General features: G+C 35.2%; 2 protein-coding genes across 5 annotated transcripts in view; both read left to right on the top strand.

Moving 5' to 3' along the window:
• The window catches only part of LOC144960032 (uncharacterized), a 70,660-nt gene that overhangs the window by 6,950 nt on the left and 36,210 nt on the right, over positions 1-27,500 (top strand). Inside the window, exons 5-8 of one of the 3 annotated variants that reach the window (XM_078892979.1) lie at positions 1,506-1,734; positions 3,843-4,061; positions 5,722-5,802; positions 11,648-11,965. The exons of the other annotated variants lie outside the window; for them this stretch is intronic. Of the exons in view, the coding sequence (XP_078749105.1) occupies positions 1,506-1,734; positions 3,843-4,061; positions 5,722-5,802; positions 11,648-11,965 (847 nt within the window). The remainder of the gene's footprint in view (positions 1-1,505; positions 1,735-3,842; positions 4,062-5,721; positions 5,803-11,647; positions 11,966-27,500) is intronic. 3 annotated transcript variants of the gene reach the window in all.
• On the top strand, positions 13,025-24,212 carry LOC144960033 (uncharacterized). 2 transcript variants are annotated; one of them, XM_078892982.1, is made up of 6 exons: positions 13,025-13,320; positions 15,641-15,939; positions 16,442-16,789; positions 17,816-17,947; positions 19,534-19,978; positions 23,961-24,212. In XM_078892982.1, exons 2-6 carry the CDS (start codon positions 15,846-15,848, stop codon positions 23,989-23,991), a joined length of 1,050 nt encoding a protein of 349 aa, XP_078749108.1. In that variant the 5' UTR covers positions 13,025-13,320; positions 15,641-15,845; the 3' UTR covers positions 23,992-24,212. The 2 variants fall into 2 exon arrangements, with proteins under 2 accessions (XP_078749108.1, XP_078749107.1); XM_078892981.1 differs by lacking the exon at positions 23,961-24,212 and having other exon boundaries at positions 19,534-20,795.

The raw sequence follows: 27,500 nt of genomic DNA, 5'->3' as shown, positions 1-27,500 counted from the left end.
ATTATTATATTATTATTATTATTATTATTATTAATATTTTTATTATTATTATTATTATTATTATTATTATTATTATTATTATTATTATTATTATTATTATTATTATTATTATTATTATTATTATTATCATTATTATTATAATTATTATTATTATTATTATCATTATTATTATTATTATTATTATTATTATTATTATTATTATCATTATTATTATTATTATCATTATCATGATTATTAGTATTATTGTTATCTTTTATCAACATAAACTAACTTTTGACATGTACAGTAGCTTTAACATAAAAATCACGTTCTGGTACCTGGTTTACAGCGACCTAATACCATTGTGAAACGTTTGGTGACACATGCTGTCAAGAGATCCATACAACGTCTAAGGCATGCAGGAAAGATTTAAAAGGCGAGGACGAGAGACGCATGCGCACAACCAACATAACGTTCTCTCTCTAATAACTTTTCCGCCGGTGACGTCACAGACTATGGGTGACGCTACTCTTCCGCTAATCTCATTCCCTATTGTTGCACCCCTTTGACACCTGATTACGACATCCGTTGTGAAACATCTGACAGGATCATCTGCACACTAAAAACAGCCATTGGCATTGGCTCTTCCTTCAAATAAGGCAAAAGCCATGACTTAATTTTAAAAACCCATATCAGAATTGGAGAAAAAAAAAACACAATGTACGAATTGGCATACCTGACCCTAACGTAAAATGTAACAAATTAAATGTTTATCATTAAATCTATGAAATGATCGTGTACTTCTACCTCATTGGTTTACGAGCTCAATGACATTTTTATAATAAAACAGGTTTTGTGCTATCATTTTTGAGTAGTTCTTTCCCAAATCTTCACGTACCTCCTACCACCTGATACAAACTTTCAAAAAGGACTCTTAAATTAAGCGTGCTCTACACCTCGTAACTAAAAAGCATCTCGTTCAAATTTTAACAGTCTCGCCTGAGACTAAACTAATAATATCGAGATAATAAACCAGGGAGTTTCATCACTATACAATGTCAAGTAGGTTACCATGTGATTCGGGTATTGATGGTTGAGTTACAGTCAATGTTAATAGTTTGTTAACGAGAATTGATTGAGACGTAATCACCTAACTGAATATATCAAGTTCCATAAAACGCGTGCCAGATTTAAGAGCGAGAAGATGTCAACCGATCTTGTTACGCATCGTCTGCTATTTAAAAACAAACTTTTTTGTTGCTCTCGGCGTTTCCTGTCTTTGTATTTCAGTCTTGGGCCTCCCTGTCGGTTTTGAGCTAGCCATTTATTTTTCTTAGCTCACGGGGACGCCTGTGTAAGGACTAGCCAGAATAGTTACCAACACTTAATGATGTCTCAAGATGTTTGTTATGATAAATATGTCATTTATATAAATAATGTTATATTCAATCACAGTGCTCAAACAATACAAAGAGATCTTCAATGAATGTTTGTTTATTAGAATATGACATCTTCCTCTTCTACAGACATGGAAATCAGCTACATCGTTTTATATAAACTCCAAGAAAACCACGGATGAAGGTAATGACCCACCCCGTACTGTTTACTACAACTATAAATGTGAATTGAATCTACCCATCGATCAGCTTGATGGTGCTGGGAACTATGAATTTAGATTTACAGCATACATGGATTTGACAGGTCTAGGATGGGATACAATGGAGAAGTCAGAAGGGTCTACAGGATTGAATCTGGGTATGTAGGGAATCATAGCAATAGTTATTGACGAAAAGGTAATCAACACATTATGTCAGACTGACGTTGTGTCTAGGGAAATTTATTTTTAACAATGAATATTATTTAATTTATTATTATTATATTATATTATTATTATTATTATTATTATTATTATTATTATTATTATTATTATTATTATTATTATTATATTATTATTATTATTATTATTATTATTATTATTATTATTATTATTATTATTATTATTATTATTATATTATTATTATTATTATTATTATTATTATTATTATTATTATATTTATTATTATATTATTATTATTATTATTATTATTATATTATTATTATATTATTATTATTATTATTATTATTATTATTATTATTATTATATTATTATTATTATTATTATTATTATTATTATTATTTATTATTATTATCATTATTTTATTTTATTATATTATAATACATTATTACTATTATTATTATTATTATTATTATTATTATTATTATTATTATTATTATTATTATTATTATTATTATTATTATTATCATTATTATTATTATTATTATTATTATTATTATTATTATTATTATTATTATTATTATTAATATTATTATTATCATTATTATTATTATTATTTTTATCATTATTATTTTTATTACTATTATCATTATCATTATTGTTTTCATTATTTTTATCATCATCATCATCATCATCATCATCATCATCATCATCATCATCATCATCATCATCATCATTATCATTATTATTATTATTATTATTATTATTATTATTATTATTATTATTATTATTATTATTATTATTATTATTATTATCTTTATCATTATTATCATCATCATCATTGTCATCATCAAGTTCATCATTATTTTTCTACAAAACAAGAACAGTAAAACAAACTACTCGTTCTCTTTACGGCATAGAAATATTCCTGGTTTTCTTTATTTTTGGTTTAATCGCCAAACTCAATCAGCTGCCCAAGTCTTGGTATGTCTTTGTGTATTAAAACTTTAACATTTAAATATTTACTACAGGGCTTATGGGCATTTAAACATATGAAAAAAAGAAATATGATATCATTGGTGTTTTATTTTCAATATTAACGTTACACCATTGCCCGTTTGTTTTGTTTTGGCTCCGAAGCTTGAGGAAGCCTTTTATACCTCGTTGAAGACGCAGATTTATGGCCCGTGTGAAACCCAATTGACGCAAGATGTGTTTTTTGTTGTTGTTTATTTTGTTGGGTTTTTTTTTACGGCGCTGGGATTTTTCCTTTTGTATTATTATTTCTTGATAATTGAAAGTTGATTCTTCCATTTAGAAGATCCAGATTATGGCTTTCGTTAAAACTAGTTATTGTTTGTATAAACCATGTATATACATAACTAATAAGTTGTTATTGTGTGGCATGTTTTGCACTTTTCTTTTTCATCACGTTCTACTTCAAATCCATGCTGAAGTGGAATATATAGTACACATATCTTTTGTTTCATTTCTTTCTTTTTATTCGTAAGAATAATAAATTATAAATTAACATTCCATCATCCGTAATGATACTTCGATCGGGATTGTAAATGTGCTTCTGGATTGTTTATAAACACTTCTCCAGAAGTTTATCTAATTTTGGTTCATGGAATAATTAAATAAAGTTGCCCAAACAGTCGATTATTTAATTTATAAAGAATAAACTTGACAAAAAGTATACAAGTTGTCAATATTTATTTCTATTTCACCTTCATATCAATTGGACAATTAGAACGTCTGAGGGAGAGTGAGACCAAAAAGACGATGGTCATAAGACATCAGCGAATGGATAAATAAGCCAGTGACTGAATGTGGAAGAATGGGCAGGACAGATGCTTGGTTCTGTTGGCAATTGCGGAGGCCACGTCCAGAAGGAATAAGCAATGGTGATGATGATGGGTAATATCAGAATAAATGAAAGCCGTGTTGGATATATAATTTTCACGACGTGTCTGCTTGGCTAACTTTGTTTTTCGGAGGCATTTGTTGACCACGCCGTCAATGAGTTATTTTTCTTTTTTATAAATCATGCAATGCTATTGACTAAAATTTACATCTCAACCCCCAGTGTTACCGGAAGTAGAATTGATAAATTGTCCTAATGACGGAGATCCAACCCAAGGTTACATTAAAGAAGGGGACACAACTAGGACATGCCAATGTCATCTTAAGAATCCAGGAAAACCTCCAGGTGTACCACAGTGGCTGAATTCTGATGGAAATCTTGTTGGAAATGCAATCAACAATGGAAACACCTTATCTCTTCCTGTCATCTATAATCCTAGTGGTGAGTAATCAATATAGTATATGGTGTATGAGACAAAGTAATTCAATATCTATACAGTATGATTGTTTCATTTACACGTTTTAATAACAAAAATTGGTGTTTTATCAAATAGAATGAATTTAATGTCTTAACCCTTTCTCATCATAATATATAAAATTCTCATATGTTTCATTTGATTATAAACACAAACATAATCGTCGTTTTGGACAAGAATGGAATTATAGTGATGTGATTCGGGTATTTCTAAGATTATAGCAACTTTAAAATATATTTTGATTCGCCTGTGTTTCTCATGAAATCAATGAAGACAAACCCATTACCCAATTGATATTCATGGACTCTTAAATAACTACACGTAGTTACTACCAATACAATGGTCACGGTCAAATAACCAGCTCTGCATCTGACAAAATTATCAAGTAATTCACCAATGTGGGTTCTTTGGTTGAGACATCCAACATCAGGATTGATGGAGAGACAGAAAACATTTTTCGTGTTTAGGGATGGTAGAATCATTACTTTATGATTTTTAATAGTAACGTTCTCCTTTTAACTATTTCGATTATTTGTTTGATGTGTGTGTGTGTGTGTGTGTGTGTGTTTGTATTTGACATGTAGGATACAAACATACCCACGTCAACCAATATAAGAGTATTATAGTTTTCCATTTTCACATTTACACTATATGTAATAATTGTGAAATGATTTATTGACCTTTCTGGTATATCAATGGTTTGATCTTATATGATATCTTGTCATTGGAGAATATACAACAAGGATAAGTTTATAGACAATATATATGAATGGTTCTCAGATATCCTTTCCACTGTGACGTAGATTGGTAATTGAAAGTGTTAGAAATAGAACAAAAGGGCTAATATGTTAATTATACTTCTAAAATATCTGACAACATTGTAAGCGCTAATGCCAGGATATGAATCGATTCAGTTCATCTCTGTTGGACACATGGGAAATCGATTCCATATATGTGCTGCTTAAGGAAAGGATATTAAAGTATATTTAAGTCATAGGACATACTTGGTGTGAACAAGAGTACCAAATGCCTTCACTTGTGAAAGTATTTTACACAATAGATGTAGTTTAATACGCAAAATAGAAATAATAGACATGTGTATGAAACGTTGTCAGACAAATCAAGGGAAAAAATACATCCCTCAAATGGGGATCGAACCCTAGACCTCCTGATTACTGGTCAGTGGTGCTACCATAACACCACAGAGGTTCCCGATATTTGGGACAATCGGAGAAATTTGAGTAGCTCCTTTTTTATTTTTGAAATTCTCAAATTGAGAAAAAGGGAGGAAACTCTGGTATATCACCGATCAGACCTGCTAATCATGAGGTCTTGGGTTCGATCCCCAGTCAAGGCAGATGAGTTTTTTATGCTCCTTTTTCTTGTATTTTAATTTCTTGCTTTGTCTTACGATATTTTATACACACTTGTTCAAATCTTTATCTCATACTGGTGTCTGCTCAAAATTTGATATAGTACAAAAATAATTGCCTTAGTACATCTATGTGTCGCATAATTGCACAGTGACAACTATCCACGCTTTAATTTATAAATAAAATGTTTATGCTGGGGATAACAATAATATAAATTAATATTCATGTTACCTCTTTGTTCGTCCATCTAAAGACAAGAGTCCAAGCTACACATGTAGAGGATATTCTAATCTAGGAGCTGGATATTCTTTCACTTTTACTCCAAAATTTGCCTGTAAGTTTGATTTGTCAATTTTTACTTGTTTTCGGGTTTTTATGAAGAAAATATGGTATTGTAACCACCCAAGAGATATTTCAATGACATTTGAGTTTCCAAAAACAACCATGGAAGAATTGTTTTTCTCATTCAGAGAATGGATCGTATTAAGATCAATAATAGTAGGGGGAATTAGGCTAAAACCGTGCAAATTCGGGTTGAAAGCATGAAAATTTGCATACAGGTTGCTAAGACCCATAGAAAAAACATCTGATATAGAACCACTCTGGCAATCAATCATAACGTATCGGTTTAAGAGCTTAGATTTTACCTATTACAGCTATATTAAACAAGGGAAATAACAGCGTAAAAATATATATTTTCTTCATATTCATTGTATTAGGGAAAATTATGCTAAAACCGTGCACATTGGGGTTGAAATCCTGAAAATTGGCATATAGGTAGGTAAGACCCGTATAAATAACACCTGATATAGAACCACTCTGGCAATCTATCATAACAGTGCGTTTTTAGCATTTTTATTTTTTCCTATATAGCATTACTTATCCGAGGAAATAACCACGACAATACAATGTGCGTTCTAAAACTTTAAATACACCGGTAACCATTTACGGTAGCTAATTGATGGCTTTTTCATGTTGTAACTAGTAGATAAAAGCGGGAGAGGGGGAGAGGGAGTGAGCGGGAGAGAGAGAGAGAGAGAGAGAGAGAGGGAGAGAGAGACAGACAGAGAGAGAGAGAGAGAGAGAGAGAGAGAGAGAGAGAATTTTACTCATTATGTACTAACCTAACTTGTAGATAAAATAGGAAGATGGGGGAGAGGGAGTGAGCGGGAGAGAGAGGAAGAGAAAGAGGAAGAGAGAGAGAGAGAGAGAGAGAGAGAGAGGGAGGGAGGGAGGGAGAGAGAGAGAGTGAATTTTACTCATAACTGTACTGACCTAACACCCCCCCACACACACACACACACACCCTACATCTACACAAGTCCGTGCAAGGCAAACCGGACCTTAAACACTTGCATCGGGTGCCGATACATTCTCTCTTACATGAACATTTGATGAGTTTTGGGAGACTTTTGAGAATTCTGGAAATAAGCTCCACAGTGGTTCATGTCGATCGTCACATTTGTTGCAGGGTTCTCTTCTATAAAAGATATAATGTTAGCAAAAGCTCGACTTCTTTCAAGAACTGTGACATCATTAGTATAATCAGCAGTGACATCTCTTAAAGCTTGTTGTTTTAAGTATCGTGCATGACAAATTTTATGGTATAGGGCAGTAGTGTGCCTCCTGAGCGACTAAATCTCCTCTGGCAATAAATGACAACATATCAGAATCTTTTAGAGATAATGCTATTTCACGAATATTTTCTTCCATATCTGTTGTCATTATAGAATGGAATACTCCCGATTCCATTTTTTTTACAAAAAAGCACGTTTGTTTATTACAGCCAATCTATAATTTTGAACGTTGTCTCATTATTCTCGTGGGTTGCGAAATATATTCATTCGGTGACTCCTCCAAGTCAAATGACGAAGTTTGGAATTCTTGTAGGGCATTTCTTTTAGATTTCTTTAATTCTAATCGCCTAATTTTGTTGGCATTACATTTTGCACGACAATACTTATCCACTTAGCATCATTTTGTTTTAAGCTTTCAAAAATCTCATAACTATCTGATGAATTTGAAAAATAGATACATCCAACTTGTTTTCATCACAAACCAAAGAATTGAATTGTGTTAAATCTTCAAAAAGAGTTTCATAGCCTTGCCCTTTGTCATACCTCCTCGACTTAGGGGGCGTTCTAAACGGTCTGTGTTATCTTGTTGGCATATCAAACACTGGTCCCAGTCTCTGGGAGCAGTTCTTTTTGCCATTGTATGTGTATCTGAAAGCATGCAAACGCATTCCTTTATTAGGCATATGCAATATTCTTTCATTACTCTCTCTCTCTCTCTCTCTCTCTCTCTCTCTCTCTCTCTCTCTCTTTATTTCTTTCTTTCGTTCTTTCTGTTAAAGACCCATCATCAGCAGGCAAAATGTGTGCAGTGTCTTGCATAAGGATACAACAGTACTAATAGAATATTCTCCCATCGTCCCTTTGAGGTAAATAACGTAAAGTAAATAACTTGCAACAATACAGCATCATAGTGGTTGCTGATGATGATAATGATGATAATTAAAGCAATGTAAGTGGTATGCTGACTCTTTACTGTCATCAAGTTTGACCCAAATAGGTTTTAACTCACGTAATATGATTATAGCAATATTTTTGGAAAGAAAAGAAAACAGGAGGAGGGGAGAATGAGCACTGTCCTTTGTCAACACCGGTTATTGGCATTTATTGAGCTGTGTTGTGCTAGTCTGTTTTGTCTACCCCTCTGCTCATCAGCCCGTCTGCCCGTCTGTTTTAGAGCAATTGATTATACTTATTAAATCAGATGCAGAAAAAAATCTTATATTATAGAATATTGCTCGCTAGACGTGAAATTGAATAATATTTACGATTAAATAATTTGTATGGTTCGTGAATCGAAAGTAAAGGGAAAGGAAAACATCCGCTTCGACGCTAAAAATAGTCACCAAGGGGAATCCGAAGGATGACGTAAAACAACATTGGGTCGGCTTGCCTCGAATTTTTACACATTAAAAATGAAAGAAATTATTGTCGTCCATTTCAAAATTTTCTCATCTTAAAAACCTTGTATCTCAACTAATACTGATCTCTCAGAGTGGTTCTATATCATAAATTATAGGGTTTTTCATATTCTACAACATTCGTAATTTTCATGCTTTCAACCCTGTTTGAACAAATCAAAGGTTTTTTGGACCTAATTCCCCCTACTATAAGGAGCTTTAACTGTTGAAGGGAAAATGCCGACATATCATATCATACCTTAGTGGAGAGTTTCAGTATCTATCATTTCACGTAAGTACATAAATGTATTAGAGCTCAAAACCGCCTGGATTTCCAATTTCCACGTATTCATGTCGTCATTATTGCGGCACTGCTGAATACCAAAATCTACTGAAATCCACAGAAATCAACTGAAATCCTCTCCAGTGGGGATTGAATCAGTGTCTAAGGGAGGTAGGCACCAGTGGGGATTGAATCAGTGTCTATGGGAGGTAGGCACCTGTGGGGGTGAAGTCTATGGGAGGTGGCACCTGTGGGGGTGAACCAGAGACTATGGGTGGTGAGAACCAGTGGGGTGTGAACCCTCGACTACGGGAGGTGGGCACCAGTGGGGAGTGAATCGAAGACTATGGGAGGTGGGGACCAGTGGGGATTGAAGGGGAGTATTAGAGGTGGACACAAAAGGGGAGTGAATCCGGGACAAAGGGAGGTTGATATCAGTGAGTTATGAATATGGGAGTATAGGAGGTTGACTCAATGTGGGCTGAACCCGGGAATATGGCATGTTGACACCAATTGAGAGTGATCCCGAAACTACCGGAGGTTGACACCATTCGGAGGTGAACCTGGGACTGTGGGAGGTGGATACCAGCGGGGATTGAACCCGGGACTAGGTGAGGTGGACACAAGTGGGGAATAAACCGGAACTGTGGGAGGTGGAAACTAGTGAGGATTGAACCAGAGACTGTCGGAGATGGAACCAGTGGGGAGTGATCCCAAAACTACGGGAGGTAGATATCAGTGGAGATTAAATCAGAGACTATGGGAGGTCTGCACTAGTGAACTATGGGAAGTGGATACCAGTAGGGAGTGAACCTGAGAGTCTGGGAAGTGGACACAATTGGGGAAGGAACCCGGGATTATGGGAGGTTGAAATCATTGGGGAATGAACATGGGACTATGGGAGGTGGATACCAGTAAGGGAGAAAGAGACACATGGGGATTGAATCTGGGACTGTGGGAGGTGTACTCCAGTGAGGATTAAACACGGGAGAATGGGAGTTTGATATCAGTGGAGAATGAACCTTTGACTGTGGGAGGTTGACAGAACCCCGAGACAAAGGGAGGTTGAAATCAATTGGGAATGAACCAGGGAGAGAGCTTAACATACTTGATGGGGTAGGGGTGGGGACTGAACTCGGGACCATAGAAGATGGACACCAATGGAGAGTGGACCCAAGGCTAGGTAAGAAGATAGGTTGTGGAGAGTAAACATGAGACTATATGAGGTTCACACCAATGGGAAATGTACACATGAGATACCGATGGTGAATGAACCGGAGACTGTGGGATATGGACTACTGGGTAGTAAAGTCAAGGCTGGAGAAAAGGACACCCAGTAGAGGGTAACTGCGAGACTACGTGGGGTGGTCACAAGTGGTTAGTATATCTGGGAGGTGGACACCAGTTGGGATTGAACCCGGAACTCGAGGAAGTGGACATATGTGGGAAGTACTCCTGAGACTATAGAAGATGGACAACGTTGGGGAGCGAACCCGAGACAGAGATGTGGAAACCACTGGAGAGTTAGTGAATGCGGGTCTATCTGAGGTGGACACAAGTGGGGAGCGAACCTGGTACCAGGGGAAATGAAAACAAGTGGAGGGTGGGGATATACCTTGGACTGTGAGATGTGGACATTGCTGGGGAGTGAACCCATGGATCAGGAAGAGGACACCCAGTAGAGAATGAATCCATGACTAACTGGAGTGGACACCAGTTTGGAGTGAACCTGGGACAATATGTCTACGTTCTGTAATCTACCTCCCATAGTATCTGGTTCATTCTCTACGTGGTGCCCACCTCTCCAAGTCCCAGATTCAATCCCCACTGGCAGGTATGCATTGCTTTTTGACCGGTTTTGTTTTCTAAGGAGACAAGCTGAACGTTAAATTACCCAAATCTTTACAGGTGCCTCTGTTTAGTTTCTAATTGTCTTTTCTTTGATTGATTCTGAATTCCTTTATTATTAGTAGCAAGTTGTTTCTACTGACTTGATTGTCAAATGCAATGTTAAGTTAAAAGTATTATTTGGGTACAACAATGTTCATGAAAGTTATGAGAATGGAAATGTATTTTAATATGGACACCGATGGGATAAAGTATATATTTTGTTGATATTTTCTATAGATTGGTAAAATTGTTTAGCTTCAGCACTTTCTTGGGTTGTCGCTATTGAGTGATCACCGCAAAGTGTAATGAATGCGTTTACTTAATTTACTTACGCTTTTAGCATTATAAAAGTTCAGATCAACGCACTTATTCAACCCAATGTTTGTGGTTAGATTCGAAAAAAATAATAATGAATACGTATTAAAGATATAGCAAGAATAAAATGTCTTAGTTGTCAGTGGCGTGGCATGCTTACAGTATAGGGTGGTGCCAGAATCAGTATAAAGTGACTTAAAACATGCTATATTTGTAAATACGAAAGAAAGAAAAAGAAAATAAAGCCAAGATTCACTCAAATATGTCAGAGGCAATATTTAGCATTTCTCAATTGTATTGTGTTTTTTTAATGCTGTTATCTATTTTTAAACGATGGATGCGGTGCCAGGCACCAAATCAACCAATATAACCACGCCCGTGCTTAGGTTTTATCTGGTAAGAAATGTATTAAGATCACACAAGCGTCTTCCGCTGGCAGCAGAGTGAGCAGTAGAGTTGAATATTTTCTTAAGTACAAAATAACATACTAACAGTATGTTGAAACCCAGAGCCTTCTTTTTTTGTCAGGGCGCTTCTTTTCCCTGATTATTTTACTCCCCAACTTTCACTCAAACCGTTCTCCCACAGTATTGATAATTGTATAGCATTATTGTCTTTTCCATAACTTTCTTGTATGTGGTGATGTCTATATATAACTCCTACTGCATACTTCTAACATTTTAAATTACATTAAAAACTAATATTTCAAATTGACAGACGGTCCAAGTAGATTAATTGTGAGCCTGCATGACAACAAAGAACCTGCCACCATGAATAAATGTGAATCTACATCTTCATTCGACATGTACTGTGACGCGGCCATTTTCAATGTAAATCCCAGACCTACAATGACAGTTACAGCAAGTGACAAAAGTGTCATTACACCAGGAGAACAAACTAAGTCATTAGAGTATTACAGATACAAGTACAAAGTAGTCCCAGAGAAAGGAGGAGTTCTTACCATGACGTGTAAGGCAACCAACGACATATTTGATGACCTGAAAACAGAGGAAAGTAAGAGTATTACAGTACAAGGTGAGATTTTGTCATGCTACTGCTATTTTCAATTTTGATATAATTGCTAAGTGCAGAATTTAAACGATATTAAATCTTGAGAGATACTGTCCTTTTGTTAGTCAGGGCCCTCTAACGCACATTTAATTAGCCTAGGTCAAATTGAAAAGAAGCGTAGGGAAAATGAAATATAATAATATACTTAAACACAAAAGTTGATATTATTAAACTATGAACACTTAACATCGTTTAACAACAAAAATCATTTCATAATGTTTGAGTTGTTATTAGCGATCTTCGTTGGTCCCAAACAAAGAATCAGAGAATGATTATTCGTCACGCTCAACGGTGTCGTGGAGCTCGGCGTTTTTAGAAGTAGGTTTGATGGTGGGAAAGTGGACGCACTGACAGAAACATTCAAAAGTTCTTAACCAGAAATGGACTTGCCAGGCTCCACATTGAGCCGCTTTCTACACTTCATGGTACCTGTACGTAGTTCGTCACTGTTTATACTCGTATTTGCGTCCCTATCTCTTATTTCGGTGTGTTTGTTATAAATTAGAATTGTTTTGTGGTGATATGCTGTTTATGTGTGTGAGTATGGTGTGTGGTATATACATGTCATGTATGTGATTTTGTGTTGTGGAATATGGTTGCGTGAAAAAGGAGGGAGGGGTAGCGGTAGATAAAATAGTACTAATTCTACTAAAAATTAATGATGATATTGTTGATGATGATGATGATGATGATGATGATGATGATGATGATGATGATGATGATGATGATGATGATGATGATAATAATAATAATAATAGTAATAATGATAAATATAATAACATATGCCACACACACAAACATACACACACAAACACACAAACAATGAAAACACACTGCGGCATGTCGCCACATAATATTAACAAACACACAGCGACAAGAAATAGTAATGCAAATATAAACAACGACGAACTAGGAATTTATCGGCAGCCGAGTTAGATGCCTTAAATAATCCTTAACATATTATGACTATGAGAATTGGATGTAATGTTTTGCTTGATTTAGATCAAACACTTATTTCCATAGAACCACCATCTTCTCGCCTGTATGACTGTCAACAATGGCCAACCTGTACAAAAGTGGTGTGTTGTAACTGTTACTAGTGGTGATAATGTCGTGGTCAAGTGTCAAGTCTATGGAGGTTATCCAGGGGCAACAAGGTCACCACGACATGTGCTGGTAAAGAAAATGTCAACAATGGAGAAACCGCTACACAGAATATACGAGTGGGGAAGGAAGATAACAACAAAGGATGTGTTGTCAGGCTGATCATGTGACCGGATGTTATGATAAAAAGTCTGAGTTAACCCTGAACGTACAATGTAAGAGTTATAAAATGGAAGTCAAATGTTTGGTATTAGAATGGACCAATTTTAATGACCTCTTTATTGTTTGTAGTATAAAATTGGCTATCAATTCCCTTATATTATTTGGTAGGAAAATACATTTTAATATTTTATGTTTGTGATTTCAAATAATTAATCTTTTTTTTTTTTTTGCCTTGCAATATGCCCTTTTAGATCTCGCCTTACCGTTGATTGTTGTGTTTTCTTCTTTTTTTAAAACCAGGCTACTCAAGTAGAGCAATTACCAATATTAGTCGGTGAAGGAAAAATCCCTAGCATGGAATCAAACTTGCTGATTTTACGCAAAGCATTTTTACAATATTTACGTCAATTTGCTACTTCGAAGTGTAGCTGCAAAGTGAGGGCCGGGCGACCCGCTTTAGAAAGGAAATAGATGTGCATTTCACACCCAATCCTCATTTCCAGGTGCATCGATTGCCGCATAATCCTGTCTAACGGAAAATATTGCATTTGGCCTCTCATGCATTATTGTGTCGATAACAACACTTTCCAATTGTGCTCCCTGTTTCTACCCGAGTTTGTTATGGGCGGGGACGGAGTCCCATGCGGTATAACCTGGTTAGGGAAGAGGGGGTCCACTTCCTTTAAGTATGCAGGAAACTGATCCCGCGAGTGGTACAAGCTCTGCTCCTCATCCATTTTCCTCACATCCATTCTGTATCGTGGTGTCTTTTATGTCATATCCTCATTATTTTAGACTATTCACCCTCTGTTACTGCATTCTAACATAAGACAAATATGTTTAGAAAACAATTTAATTACTCAATGGATGAATGAAGCATAGAAACAATAATCATGTCTTGTAAAAAAAGACATATTTACGAAAGCAGCGACGGAAGATCATTATCTTAACGCCAGGGAAAGGAAGAGGCTTTAACGATGAAAGCCGAAGGGAATCTACAAGCCTGGTCCCTACTCTCTCTCCCAGGCACATATCCAGGAGAACAACTTTGAATATCAGAACTTTGTATGAAGCACGAAAAGAGATTTAATAGCAAAAGAAATGAAAGAATATAAAATCCCGAAATATGGCTTATCAGAAGTACCGTATCTTCAAAAAAGCAGGTTGGAGAAACAAGATTGGTGTCTGGAGATAGTAATCTAATATACTGAAGAGGATGCTCACCACAAAAAAGGAATAGCACTGATGATGACCTCTGAACCAAAACGAGCACTTATGGATAGTAACCAGTCAACACAAGAGTCATGACACGCTGTTTTCAACAAATAAACCAGACATTATGCTCGGTATTGTCAAATGTCATACAAAAATCAACGAAGCAGATGATGATAATAAAATAGGAATTCTATCAACAGGTACAGACAACTTTAGACAAGCAACAACCTGTGCACGTTATGATGTAAGATTTCAATACTAAAATTGACAATGGCTTTGGGGATATAATGGGCGTTTATGCAATGGGACAGATAAATGACAACGGTGAAAGATTTTTGGACTTGTGTTCTCTCAATCAGTTTGTCAAAGGATTTAGCATCTTCCCCAACAACTATATTCATAAAACTCATAGGGAGATCACTAGACCATGTCACAGAAAATCTGATGGATCACAGCTGTATCTACAAAAAGTTTTTAAAAACTTGCCATGATGTAAGAGTCAAGAGATCACCATCTTGCCAATAGCTACAATAAATTATCTACCTGAATGAATACTGCATCAACAAAAATAATATTATAAAGATACAATGTAGAGTAACTCAAGGATGAATAGATAAAATCAGCTTTTAAGCATAGACTTTCCAACAGGTTCAAAGTTTTTCAAAGTGAAAATATTAGCATTGAGCTTGAAGCGGAGTTCAAATGTCAACAATCTAAAGAAATGTTAAGGAGACAAACGAAGAAATACTGGGAATCCCATGAAATGAGGAAAACATTTGATATCTTCAGACACAGTCAAGAAAATGGATGAAAGAAAATGAATCAACGTCAGACAAAGCCACAGGAATAAAAATTTTAAAAATAACAAGAAAAATAAATACATTCCAAAAATCAGTCTTCCTAGACCGAAGATCGATTCTCAGCTCCTGATTACCGGTCAGACATGAGTTATTGTAGCATTTATGATCGGTAATAAGAAGATTCGATGTCAGATCTCGAGTCGAGAAAGACTGCTATTGCGGACGGTTTTTTTTAAATTGTGCATTCTTTCTTGCTTTTCTGGCACTGTTTCATTCACTCTTTTCAGATCTTTATCTTACACCATTACTTTTTAAATTTGATATTAAAAATAATTGTTGACTTAAAATCCCATTGTAGACACGGCCACAGTGGAGGAATACAAAGCCAACTCAGAGTCATCGGAACTGACTGTATCAGCTGATGACACGGTTACTTTTGTGTGTCGTGCAGAGGGTAATCCAAAACCTGAGTGTCTGTACAAGGTCAAAGGTCAGATGAAATTGACAATGGTGAAGACCAGCCGTTGGGATTATATGGCATTACTAAAACATCAACGAAAAAGATGTCATGCAAGGATACAGACATTTATAGCTGTGTGGCTGACAATAAGATTGGTGATGAGACGAGTCGTAAGGCTGTCACTGTCTTTGTCAAATGTAAGTATATATCCACTCCACTGTTGGTTTAAAATATATGCAAACATATGTTATTAGATGCCAAAACTGGATGTCAAGGTCTATTTTAAAGTTCCGCGTATCTTTATTTAACTCGCAAGAGGCAGTGTTGGTGTCAAGGATTTCAGATTTGTAATGATTAAATTATTGTTAAATGATATGACACTAAGCTCACAACATACACGTCATTTTATTCGAGTTTTAATTAGTGAGAGAACCGCAACGTCGAGTGCTTGGAAAATACTTCATACTCCCATTTCCTCAAGATGATGAAACTTAAAAATTATCACCTGTGGGAGAAAACGTTGCCTCTGTCGACATGTTATAAGAGCACGTTTTGAACAAATTATGACATGTAACTGTTGGCTTTGGACGCACCATTTAGTAGAAAATGTTTTGCTTATATATAGAGAAACAAAGACGTAAGTACTCTTTTTATTTCATATATCTTTTCCATCTGACATTAAATTAAATTTTATTCCAGGTACACCCGAGCTTCCATCTGGATTTGATCAGACAGAGTTTTCATCAACAATTGGGACAGATATGCTTGTACAAATTCCAATCATTGGTTACCCTGTACCTACGGGGTACAATCTGACAAAAGTCTTTAGCAAGAACAAAAGAAGGAGAAAAAGGTTTATTGTTTCAGAAGAGATAGTTGATGTTAGCAGGTACATTGTGAGATATGTCCCAGGCCAACCACCAGAAGGAATATTGTCCCTAAGGATGTTTTATTTAAACAGGTTTGACTATGGTCAGTATGTGCTGACCATTGAGAACGGGATTGGTTATGGATTGGATTACAGATTTAACATCGTTTTCTCATCAGGTGAGGCACCTGAAAGTCTTCTGCAATCTTATGATTAAAGTTGTAATATATACATTATGTAATGTGCATTAAGCGATACAGCTAGCTTTTGAGTTCATAGAATGTTATTCGAAATCGTTAGGACCTGACGTTTGAGACGAAAATCCTGTGTTAAGTTGGTAAACATAGCAATTAAATATTTAAGAGTAAAATGCATACCCTTCCTGTCAACCTTCTCCATCGTACAAAAACACAAACCTCTGTACAAACGTAAAAGTTTATAGTCTCTTATATAAGATCTAGTGAGAAGTGATCACCTAATTTTAAAAAATGAGAAAATCTGAACCAAATTTATATGCCATAACTAATATACATGAGCGAGTAAATGTTTACCTAATTGACACGACCTGAGATAGATACGTACCGTGTGCATTAGTCTTTAGTGTCACTACAGAAGTTTGCTGTCTCTGTATTTCTCTCTCGGTTTACACTCAACATTTAAGAAACGATTTATTATTCTTTAAGGAAATATGCAATTTAGTAATGATAATTGTACACAAATTGGTGCCCGAGTTAATTACATGTAGACATCTAGTTTGAAAACGTAAAAACACTGTTTTGATGAAAAATCTAAGCTCGGTAATAGGAACAGAAACGAACAAATTGGTGGTTCTTGTATGCCCTCTTGGTACTATATCTGTCAAGCTATTGACACGAAACCCTTTTTATAACGATTATTATCTTCAATTTCAGACAAATTTACTACCTTGAAAATGAAAAGTACATCTAATACAGCAACGACTACTATCATTGCCAATGATTCAAAGTCCTGAATCTAAACCACAATTTTAGAAAAACAAATAGCCATGCCTTAATAGCTTCATTTGTCTTCGGCTGTGATTGTCACATTTAATTCTGTTACACTGTTACAAGTTATGTATATAAAATTGCATGATGGTTATACGTGTTTAATTATAATAGAATAATATATATTAACAAAACAAATCTTAATTCTAGATTACAATTTTGCTCAATTTTACACTACAGCAAATGATTCATTCCCTGAGACAAAAAATGATCCTCATCATGATGACGATAACATTACTCCCGAAGGTGTTGGAATTGGTCTGGCTGTGGGTATAGTCCTGACTATTGTTTGCTTTATCATAGGGATGAAAGGTAAAATTATTCGAATACAGGGTTGTTATATTATATAAGTAAATAAATAGTCAAAGGCTTGAGCGTGATTGCAAGAAACAAATGCATGTAGTTAGTTTAAACATTCGGGTTCCGATTGAAATACATTCTTGAAAGGGAGGGGGGGGCAGTCAAACAGTTATTTTGCATAATCTAAGTATAAGTTTTTCTTATTATCAAAAATTAATTAGTAGTGGTAGTAAAAGCTGTAGTAGTAGTAGTAGTATTGGTAGTAGTAGTAGTAATAGTAGTAGTAGTAGTAGTAGTAGTAGTAGTAGTAGTAGTAGTAGTAGTAGTAGTAGTAGTAGTAGTAGTAGTAGTAGCAGTAGTAGTTGTTGTAGTAGTAGTAGTAGTAGTAGTAGTAGTAGTAGTAGTAGTAGTAGTAGTAGTAGTAGTAGTAGTAGTAGTAGTAGTAGTAGTAGTAGTGGTAGTAGCAGTAGTAGTAGCAGCGCGGTAGTAATAGTTGTAGTAGTAGTAGTTGTAGTAGTAGTAGTAGTAGTAGTAGTAGTAGTAGTAGTAGTAGTAGTAGTAGTAGTAGTAGTAGTAGTAGTAGTAGTAGTAGTAGTAGTAGTAGTAGTAGTAGTAGTAGTAGTAGTAGTAGTAGTAGTAGTAGTAGTAGTATCCCAGAATTGGTAGTAGTAGTGGTAACAATTTAAGGAACAGTTAATTTTTTAGGTGGTAGTAGTTGTTGTTGTCGACAAATTGATCGTTGATTTATATAAGGTGGTTATTAATTCTATAACATTTGGTTGGAATGGTTAAGGAGACACAACAATTTCAATTTTTTTCAGACCATTGTAATTTATTCATTTTGTAGATTGAACTGAACATTCAGGAGCTAAATCTTGGCGAATCATTGGTAGAGAACAAATCATCAATATAATTCCGAATCAAAAGGATTAACCCGATGTGCAATTATTTGCAAGTCTGATAACCTAATTTCTTATGGTCTAATTTTTGTAGCGGAAATCTCAAAAAATGACACAAAACATTGTCATATTTCGCGTACAACGATGTTAAACTAGCCTCAAAAGTATGCTTGGATGTCATACCTGCATATTTGTACAAGTCGCTTTTAGCATTAAATTAACGGACTGATTACCTGCTTGTTTCAACCTTTTGATGATTTCTAGTAGTTGCCGCTCAGGTCCTCAGATAGGCTTTTTACACAGCTTTATGTTGTATAAATGAAATATAATTGTGCTTATTTCTTCCATTTATCAATTTTTAACCGCAGCCTATTTTCTTTCAAAATACACAATGTGACAGTGTATTATGCTGAAAGTGGTCAAACAACATAGGAATTATGTCATTTAATTGTATTATTGTTTGTCTCTAAAAGACTAGTTTACATTTTGAGCACGTCTTTTAAAGTTAGGATCCGCCAAAAAAACTCTCATTCCGAGAAAATTCTGTTCAATGTCTTTGCTATCTCAGTCAATTAATTCGATTAAGACCCATTATATTTTCATTCAGCCTACATGGTACTCATATATTTTATTATGTTAATAATTTTACTTTTACGCACTTGATTTACATAAGTGACGTTCTGTTATATCTAATTACAGTTCAAAAATGGAGACTGTCACGTAATAAAGATGCAGAGGATCAAAAGTCAAACGACAATTTACAACTACAGAAAGGAGAAAGAGCAATCCCTCAACAACAACAACAACAACAACAACAACAACAACAACAACCACAACAACAACAACAAGGAGAAAGGCGTCGACGTGATCAACACCAATCCCATTACCAAGAGATACAGCTAGATGACTACGACAGGCTGGATATAAATGACGTGCAAGATTCAAACAGACAACAGAATAGATCACAGGAATATACTGACATTGTACTGAATGGTGCAGATAGCCACGCCGTGCAAAATGACACAACGTTGAATGCCGCAGACCAAACCAACGTCAATGAAGACTGTGGCATCTACGTGGACATGGAGGACTCTCAAAACAGATCTGATGATCTGAATGTGTCAAAGACTGATGTGAGGGGAAGGTATGTAAATGTCAGCGTAAATCAGACAAGCAAACCTGTTCTTGGTCACGGAGATTATCAGAATTCGTTTTCAGTGGAGAACAACGATGACTATCTATCTCCTCTCGAAGTACAATAATATCAATACTGCTCTCAATCACCTTTGTACAAGTTTGTATCACAAAAATGCATTATTTCAATCATAAACCCATCATCTAAATGGTATATTTTATTATAGTCTATAGATTAGATCTAGTTGGTCTCGTCCTAGCTCAATTTGCGGCACTGCACTTGCGGCTGACGCATGGTTATTCCAGTCTTCCCTTGGAATAGACCCTAGAGAAACATTTCCCCTATGGGATGAATATAGGAATTTTTTTTTAATTAAATCATTTTCAGACTTCGCTGCGAACAAAGTCATCTCCGATATTATATGTTCAAAGTATTTAAGAATGGAGAAACAAACATTTGTGAATGTTGGGAGGGGAAAGCAGGATGCCACACACGTTTTGCAGAACTGTACACAATATAATGAAAAAAGAGCGACCATTTGGCCTAGAAGACTAGCCTAAAGTTGAAGTGTTATGGGTCTCAGCACGAGCTTGGGAAGGTCTGATTTGCCCAAAAGTAGATAAGAACATGGTGCTCAAAGCTTGTATGCAGATTTCAGCTTTTTGATCCGCCGATCGTGAAAATCGGGAATTCAGAGGTTTGATCCTCCGATGTTCGAAATTCGATTTACAGCTAAAACTATCAATCACGGTGTTAATTTATAGACGTTCTGGAAGAAAATAAATACAAAATAAAACAAAGACAAAAACACATTTCTAAAGATCCATATAAATCAAAGGTCGTTTTTCCTATACATTTAATTCTCTAATGACTTTTCGGGATCAGTACCTCCTCATTGTCATCATCATCATCATCATCATCATCGTCATCATCATCATCATCATCATCATCATCATCATCATCATCATCATCATCATATCAACTCTTTTATTATCGGCATCATCAACTGTTCTTTTCATTTAACTTACTTATTAGCACATCCACACTGTTGAATGGAATATATTTTATTCTTTCTTATAACTTACAATGTGATTTGTTCATTTGAAATTCTGGGTTAGACTTTTGCTTTGTATTGTTAAAATCTAAAAATGAAACAAATTTGAGTAAAATGTATATAGATGTGTAACCTACGTGCTCTTATTTGCAGGTCTGATAACCCAAGTTGTTATGGGCTCATTGTTGTAATGGTTATACTCTCTAACCAACGAAAAATATTCTGCATCAAAACATTGCTAAATCTGGCCCATAATTACGTTAGATGATAAGACCTGAAAATGTGTACACATCGTCTGAAACGTTAGGATGTTTCTCTTTCTCGTTCTTCCAAGATGACTTATAGCACTGAGTCACTCATATCTCTGCCAGGCGTCTCAGGTTCGATTCTCACACACCACTTACATTATTGATTATTGATTCCTTTCCCGTCACTTGCCAACTTTCTACACAGTTAATTCCTTATCATTATTGTTGTAAATCCCCGACCCGCCTGTTTTTACTTCTACAATATTCAAACGGGGGACGAAGTGGCCGAGTGGTTAAGGCATTGCACTGTGACCCAGGTTCGAGCCCCGCTTCAGGCACTTTCGTTTTTTTCTTGAGCAAGATTATTAACCCCCAATTTGCTCACTTGGACAACATGGGTGATTCCTGTTGACATCAGACATCTTGTTTGATGAGTTATCTATATTCCTTCATGGAATGCCCAGGCGACGATATCTTATGATGTCGTGGCGGAAAAGACATAATTTTTTAAAATATTTAAACATATTCAATTTGAGCGACTATTCACCCGGGATAACTATTGTAAAATCTGTTGATAATAAAAGTCGTGACTTTAACATTATTGACACCAAGACATTTCGTGTCACCGAAAGTAAATTCTGTTGTCCTTTATTGTCAACCCGTTTGATGGTGACAGTGTCCTCCTTTTACATTATACGATTCGATTGTCTTTAACTGGGTTTTAATATCCACACGTTATTGTTAAAAGTAAGAATTCTGACAGCAATTCAATTCAGGATTAAGTTGTAATCTGCATTTTCTTTTTAAACTTATAATGAATCGTATTTCATTGATAATCAAAAAGGGTGATCCGCGTACGACTTTGATGATACGAAATTCATTTTTGTCTAATATATTTTTCTTGCTATAAGTGATTATGGTATTATTATTATTATTATTATTATTATTATTATTATTATTATTATTATTATTATTATTATTATTATTATTATTATTATTATTATATTATTATTAATATCATTAATATTATTATACTCTTTATTTTTTTATATTAATATTAAAGATGTACTTTTACAATTAGTTTTACTTTAATTTTATTTACCAAATTGATTTATAAGATTATTGTAAATAAATTTCATAACGCTTAAGTATTCATACATGTAATTTACGTTTGTAAACCAATTTTCATTTTCTTTTACTTGGTTTTAATTTCCACTCTCAGTTTTTAAACAGAATACTGAGAGCATTTTGATTCAAGATTAAGTTTATATAACTCTTTTTCTTTTTAAAATTTTAAGGTATCCTCTTTCATTGTGAATAGAATATTATATTATTATCTAACATACGATTTCTTTCTATATCTATAAATTATATATTATATTAGCTATTTTATGAATTGATAGTGATATTGCAGATGCAAATTTTTATTACTTTTATCTTTATGCTATTTACTTTCGCTTTGTAAGTATTCATTCTTGTAATTTACGGATGTAAACTTCATTATAGATGAATAAAGTTTATAAATGATTTTGTTTCTTTATTTATTCATTTATTCATGATTTATTTATTCATTTATTACTGTGTCTTAATCAAAAGTGCAAGACATGATCTGAGTAAGAGTAAGTTAGAACACCAAATACGAATAGTTAAATACGTTCATATTGTGCACATACTGGTTCATTCACATGATAGCTCAAGTAATTATAATTGCAGTCAATACGTCGCATGACTTGTTTGTAATACGGAAAATGGTTTGCTATAATTCGATATCACTTTAAAAAATCTCCCTTATGCATCCAAACTAAAATATGAACAAGAAACTATTACAAAGCCAACGAAAAAAACGTCAAAGGAAACGACATATAACATGGTTTAACCCACCCTACAGCAAGAATGTGACAACTTCTATCGGTAACAAGTTCTTCAATCTACTACAAAAATGCTTCCCTCCCGGTCACGTTTTACACCCAATCATGAACAAGAACACCATTAAAATAGGATACACTTGTATGCCAAACATACAAAATATCATTTCCTCCAACAATAAATGAAAACTGTCACAGCCAGCTCTGCTCAGTAACAACCTAAAGAGAAAATCCAACTGCAGGACCCAAGCAACATGCCCACTAAACGGTAATTACTTGACCCAAAACGTTATTTATCAAGCCATAGTTACACGACCAGACACACCAAAACAAGAAACATACATTGGCCTCACTGAGTGTTCATTCAAAACCAGATACAACCTGCATAAATCTTCCTTCAGAAACATACACAAACGACAGTCTACTTCACTAAGCGAACACAATTGGAACCTCAAGGAACTCAGCATTACATGAAAAATCATCTCTAGAGCACAGTCGTACTCCCCCTCTTCTAAGATTTGCAACCTCTGCTTAGAAGGAAACTTCTTTATCATCACAAAACCGAACATGGCAACACTCAACAGAAGAAACGAACTAACATCCCCATGCAGACACAGAAACAAAAACCTGTTATGTAATTATGAACCTCCATAAACACGAATCTAGAAAAAAACAACCTACTTTCACTTCCACTTCCTGATGAGAGCAAACGCTTGAAGCAATATTGTAGAAGTTGATCATAATTATATATATACTGTTCACGCGGATATTGGATTTATGTTTAATTTCTAATAATTTGGTTTTCTATTCTTTTTTTTTTCAAGGATTGCACTGGACGCAAAATCTACTCGCTGAAATTTGAATAGTAATGCTTGACATCAAAACTAACTTCGACCTTAAGATGAACACCATAGCAAGTAGACCCGAAATAAAGACCATCTTATATTACAGGAATATAAATTATAGTAACGCGTAATGATATCAAGTTTAGAATGATAATTTGTGACGCCAAAAAGTCAAGCGTTGCATTTGGCAAAGATTAGATTTTCTAACAAAAGAATAAACAGAAACAGTTAGATTTTGTTGTTGTTGAAAATGTTATTTATTTAGAGAAAACGAAGACAGAATCAATTGGGGATAGAATAATAGATTTTTTACCCTTTTGCATTTTGGAATTTGAAAGCTTATACAGCGATTGGGACAACGTCCGGAATTCCAAAAAGCAAGAGAATAAGAATCCTATATTACGAATAGAATCATCTTATTACGTGTTTGATTTAAAGCCTAAGAGTGTCAAATAAAAGTTTGAGTAAAATCATAAAGACTTTGTTACTGTTAAGTGAGTTTTACTGACCTGCCCAGGACTACGAAACATTCGTAGAAACACGAATTTTTGGTTCCCGCTACAGAGCTGCATTTGTCTTTTTGACTCAATGCATCATGTTGAGAATGAAGGTCTAGCTTTTTAGAACCTATATTCAGAACTTTGAAGCATTTTTGGACCATGTTGAGAGCCAATTGTTTAATTCTGAAGCTATTTAAAGTGATTTTTTAAAAAATGTTTCCCCTTGGAAATGGCATTTTTTTATATTTCAAGTAGGAAGCTCTGGTGTTATGTCATTAATCGTGACCAATCCTCTCAAAGCGGTATCATGTCTCGATGAATTAAAGGCAGGAAAGTGAATCTCCTGCCACAATTATGTACTTGGGATTAATTTTGATTCTTTATTTTGATGACCAAATACGACGTTATACAGTACAATTCAATACCTAATGAGATCCAAACAAGGTCAATATTATGGTCTTTGGAGCCCTGTAACCTTGATAAATAATACGTCATCAGTACAATTCAATACTTAATGAGATCCAAACTAGGCCAATGGTGTAGTCTTTGGAGCCTTATCACAGTGACAATTAACATGATATGATATAGAGTACAATATATCAATGATAAAATAAACATAATCTACCTTCAAATTCATACATAAGCTGATCTAATTATTTATAAACAAAGTTCTTAAAGACTTCAAGATTGAAAAGAGCCAACGACGTTCGTATTTCCTAGGATGTCAATTGTAAATTGAATTTTCCTGGTCTTATCCAACGTGACATTGCACCGTTATGACACTGTGGGCTGCAATTTTAAACCAAAAAATAGAAACTAACTAATCTGCGAAACTTTGATAATGTTACATTGATACTGTCTTTACAATTTACTCATTTGTGGCTATGTAAACTTGAACTTGAGGTTTCATATAGCGCAATAACTGCTAAACGTGCTCTAAGCGCTTTACAAGGGGTCCCTGGCCAACAGAAAATGTAGGACTTGACATGACGCTTGTTAGGCGATATAACATTTTTTTCGATAAGAGACAACGCTGTTAACGGCCAGGTACTCATTTTACACCTGAGGATGGTGAGAGATCTGAGTAAAGAGCCTTTTCCGAGGACTCAACTATGCGCCGAGCGAGGATGAACCCTGGACCTTCCGATCCGAAAGCGAGTGTCATACCACTATACCACATATCCGCACAAGTAGTCTTGTGGTCTGAGACTTAATTAAAAATATAATAAGAATAAAATTCCCTTTATTCATCCCCATGGGGAAATTTGTCTATAGACTCTTCGCCGCAGTGCATCGCCACAAAGTGTTCGAGGGTGATGTGACTTGCTCAATGCCACACAGCGCCGCGGGTGATCGAACCCCGTACCTTTTGGCAACGAAGCAAAGTAGGACCGTGCAGCTGAGCCACGCTGTGCTAGGATCGATTCCAGCACTGAGCAGTCCAGAATTGAGTCTTTGAAAAAAGGCTTTATTTTTTCAAATTTTGTCATTGTACTCAAGTGTAAAATAAGTAGCTAGCCGTAAACAGCGTTGTTGTCTCTATTCGAAATAAAATTGGATCAATCCTGAACAAGCGTTATAAATTGTCTTACACATTCAGTGTTGTTGTTGACTAGGGAACTTTGTAAATTATTTTGAGCACATTTAATGGAGAAATGTGCACCCGTAAACTTTCAAAAACGGCTGAATCTTGTTTATGGTCAAACGTGGGTATTCGAACAGTTCAAAGGTGAGTCAATATGTTTTTACTGGAACTGGTGCTTTCTCCACCAACATTAATGTGCAGGCTCTCAGTGGTCGTCCACAAAGTGCATCAACCGCAGCAAATCAAACAAGGAAATTGAACTTTATCGCGCTAATCGCTGGATAAAACAATCTGACATTTCACAAAGGTTTGGAATTTTATAAGGAAGATATGGATATCTTGTTCGAGAAATCCTGGGTTACAGAAAGTTATGTTCCCATTGGATATCGAGAATTCTCACACAAAAGCATGATAACGTTGAACTAGGAAGATTTCTTGAAGTCGTAGAACACTCCCCTTACAGTTCTGATTTAGCTCTGAGTGACTTTTTCTTTTTCTTAAGACTTAAGAGACACCCCAAGGGGGCAAATTTTGACAGTGGTGGCAAAGTGCACGCGGAGGTGACTCGACTCGTTAGTGTCAAAATTCGCCTCGTGAATTCATCTTCGACGCGATGCCATAACTGATGAATCGTTGGCGGCTCTGCATGGATGTGAATAGTGACGAGGGTGAATTTCAAAATGATAACCGGAAAGAATATAAACTTATTTTGATACCTTTGTCAACAGGATTCAATAGTCTGATGTCACCTCCGCCTAGCAACCAGCAGCTTGGCTCAAAACAACGAAAATCGGTACTTTGTATTCATTATGCTGGCTAGATCAGAATGTTAAAAAGTCGAAACATGATCAGATTTATAATGATTTCCTCCACTGGATACACTTATCTTATCGTCGGAGAAGTAAAACTTCATTAGGGCGTCCGCCGTTATTTGATAGTTTAGAACCAGTTACTAAGTTACTATGCATCATTACGAGGGAGGTGTCATCACGACTGTTGAACACTATTTCATATCAATTTATAGAAGAGCCCCATCCAGACTTTTCAGTCTACTCTTTTGTGTATGCGTGTGTGTGTGTGTGTGTGTGTGTGTGCGCGTATATATATATATATATATATATATATATATATATATATATATATATATATATCTTTCTCTTCTCTCTCTTTATATTTTTTCTTTTCCTTATCTCTCACTATTACTATTTCTCTTTTTCTCTCCCCTTCCCTTCCCCCTCTGTTCTACCACCATATCTCTCTCTCTCTCTCTCTCTCTCTCTCTCTCTCTCTCTCTCTCTCTCTCTCTGTGTGTGTGTGTGTGTGTGTGTCTGTCTCTGTCTCTCTCTCTCTCTCTCTCTCTCTCTCTCTCTCTCTCTCTCTCTCTCTCACTGTGTATAGATTTGTTTCTCTTCCTCGTTTTCCTTTTAGTATATA

This window comes from Berghia stephanieae, chromosome 14 (assembly GCF_034508935.2).
Source record: "Berghia stephanieae isolate SIO BIC M18660-M18661 chromosome 14, UCSD_Bste_1.3, whole genome shotgun sequence".
Taxonomy (NCBI): Eukaryota; Metazoa; Mollusca; class Gastropoda; order Nudibranchia; family Aeolidiidae; genus Berghia; species Berghia stephanieae.
The sequence above is the reverse complement of the archived record's forward strand: the minus strand, read 5'-3'. Positions and strand labels throughout refer to the sequence as shown.

Bases quoted from the DNA above. Each gene is read 5' to 3' on its own strand.
- LOC144960033 (XM_078892981.1), top strand. From the start codon at position 15,846: ATGTCATGCAAGGATACAGACATTTATAGCTGTGTGGCTGACAATAAG. The intron at 16,790-17,815 runs GTGAGGCACCTG...TTTACACTACAG, and splicing joins TAACATCGTTTTCTCATCAG to CAAATGATTCATTCCCTGAG. The intron at 17,948-19,533 runs GTAAAATTATTC...ATCTAATTACAG, and splicing joins CTTTATCATAGGGATGAAAG to TTCAAAAATGGAGACTGTCA.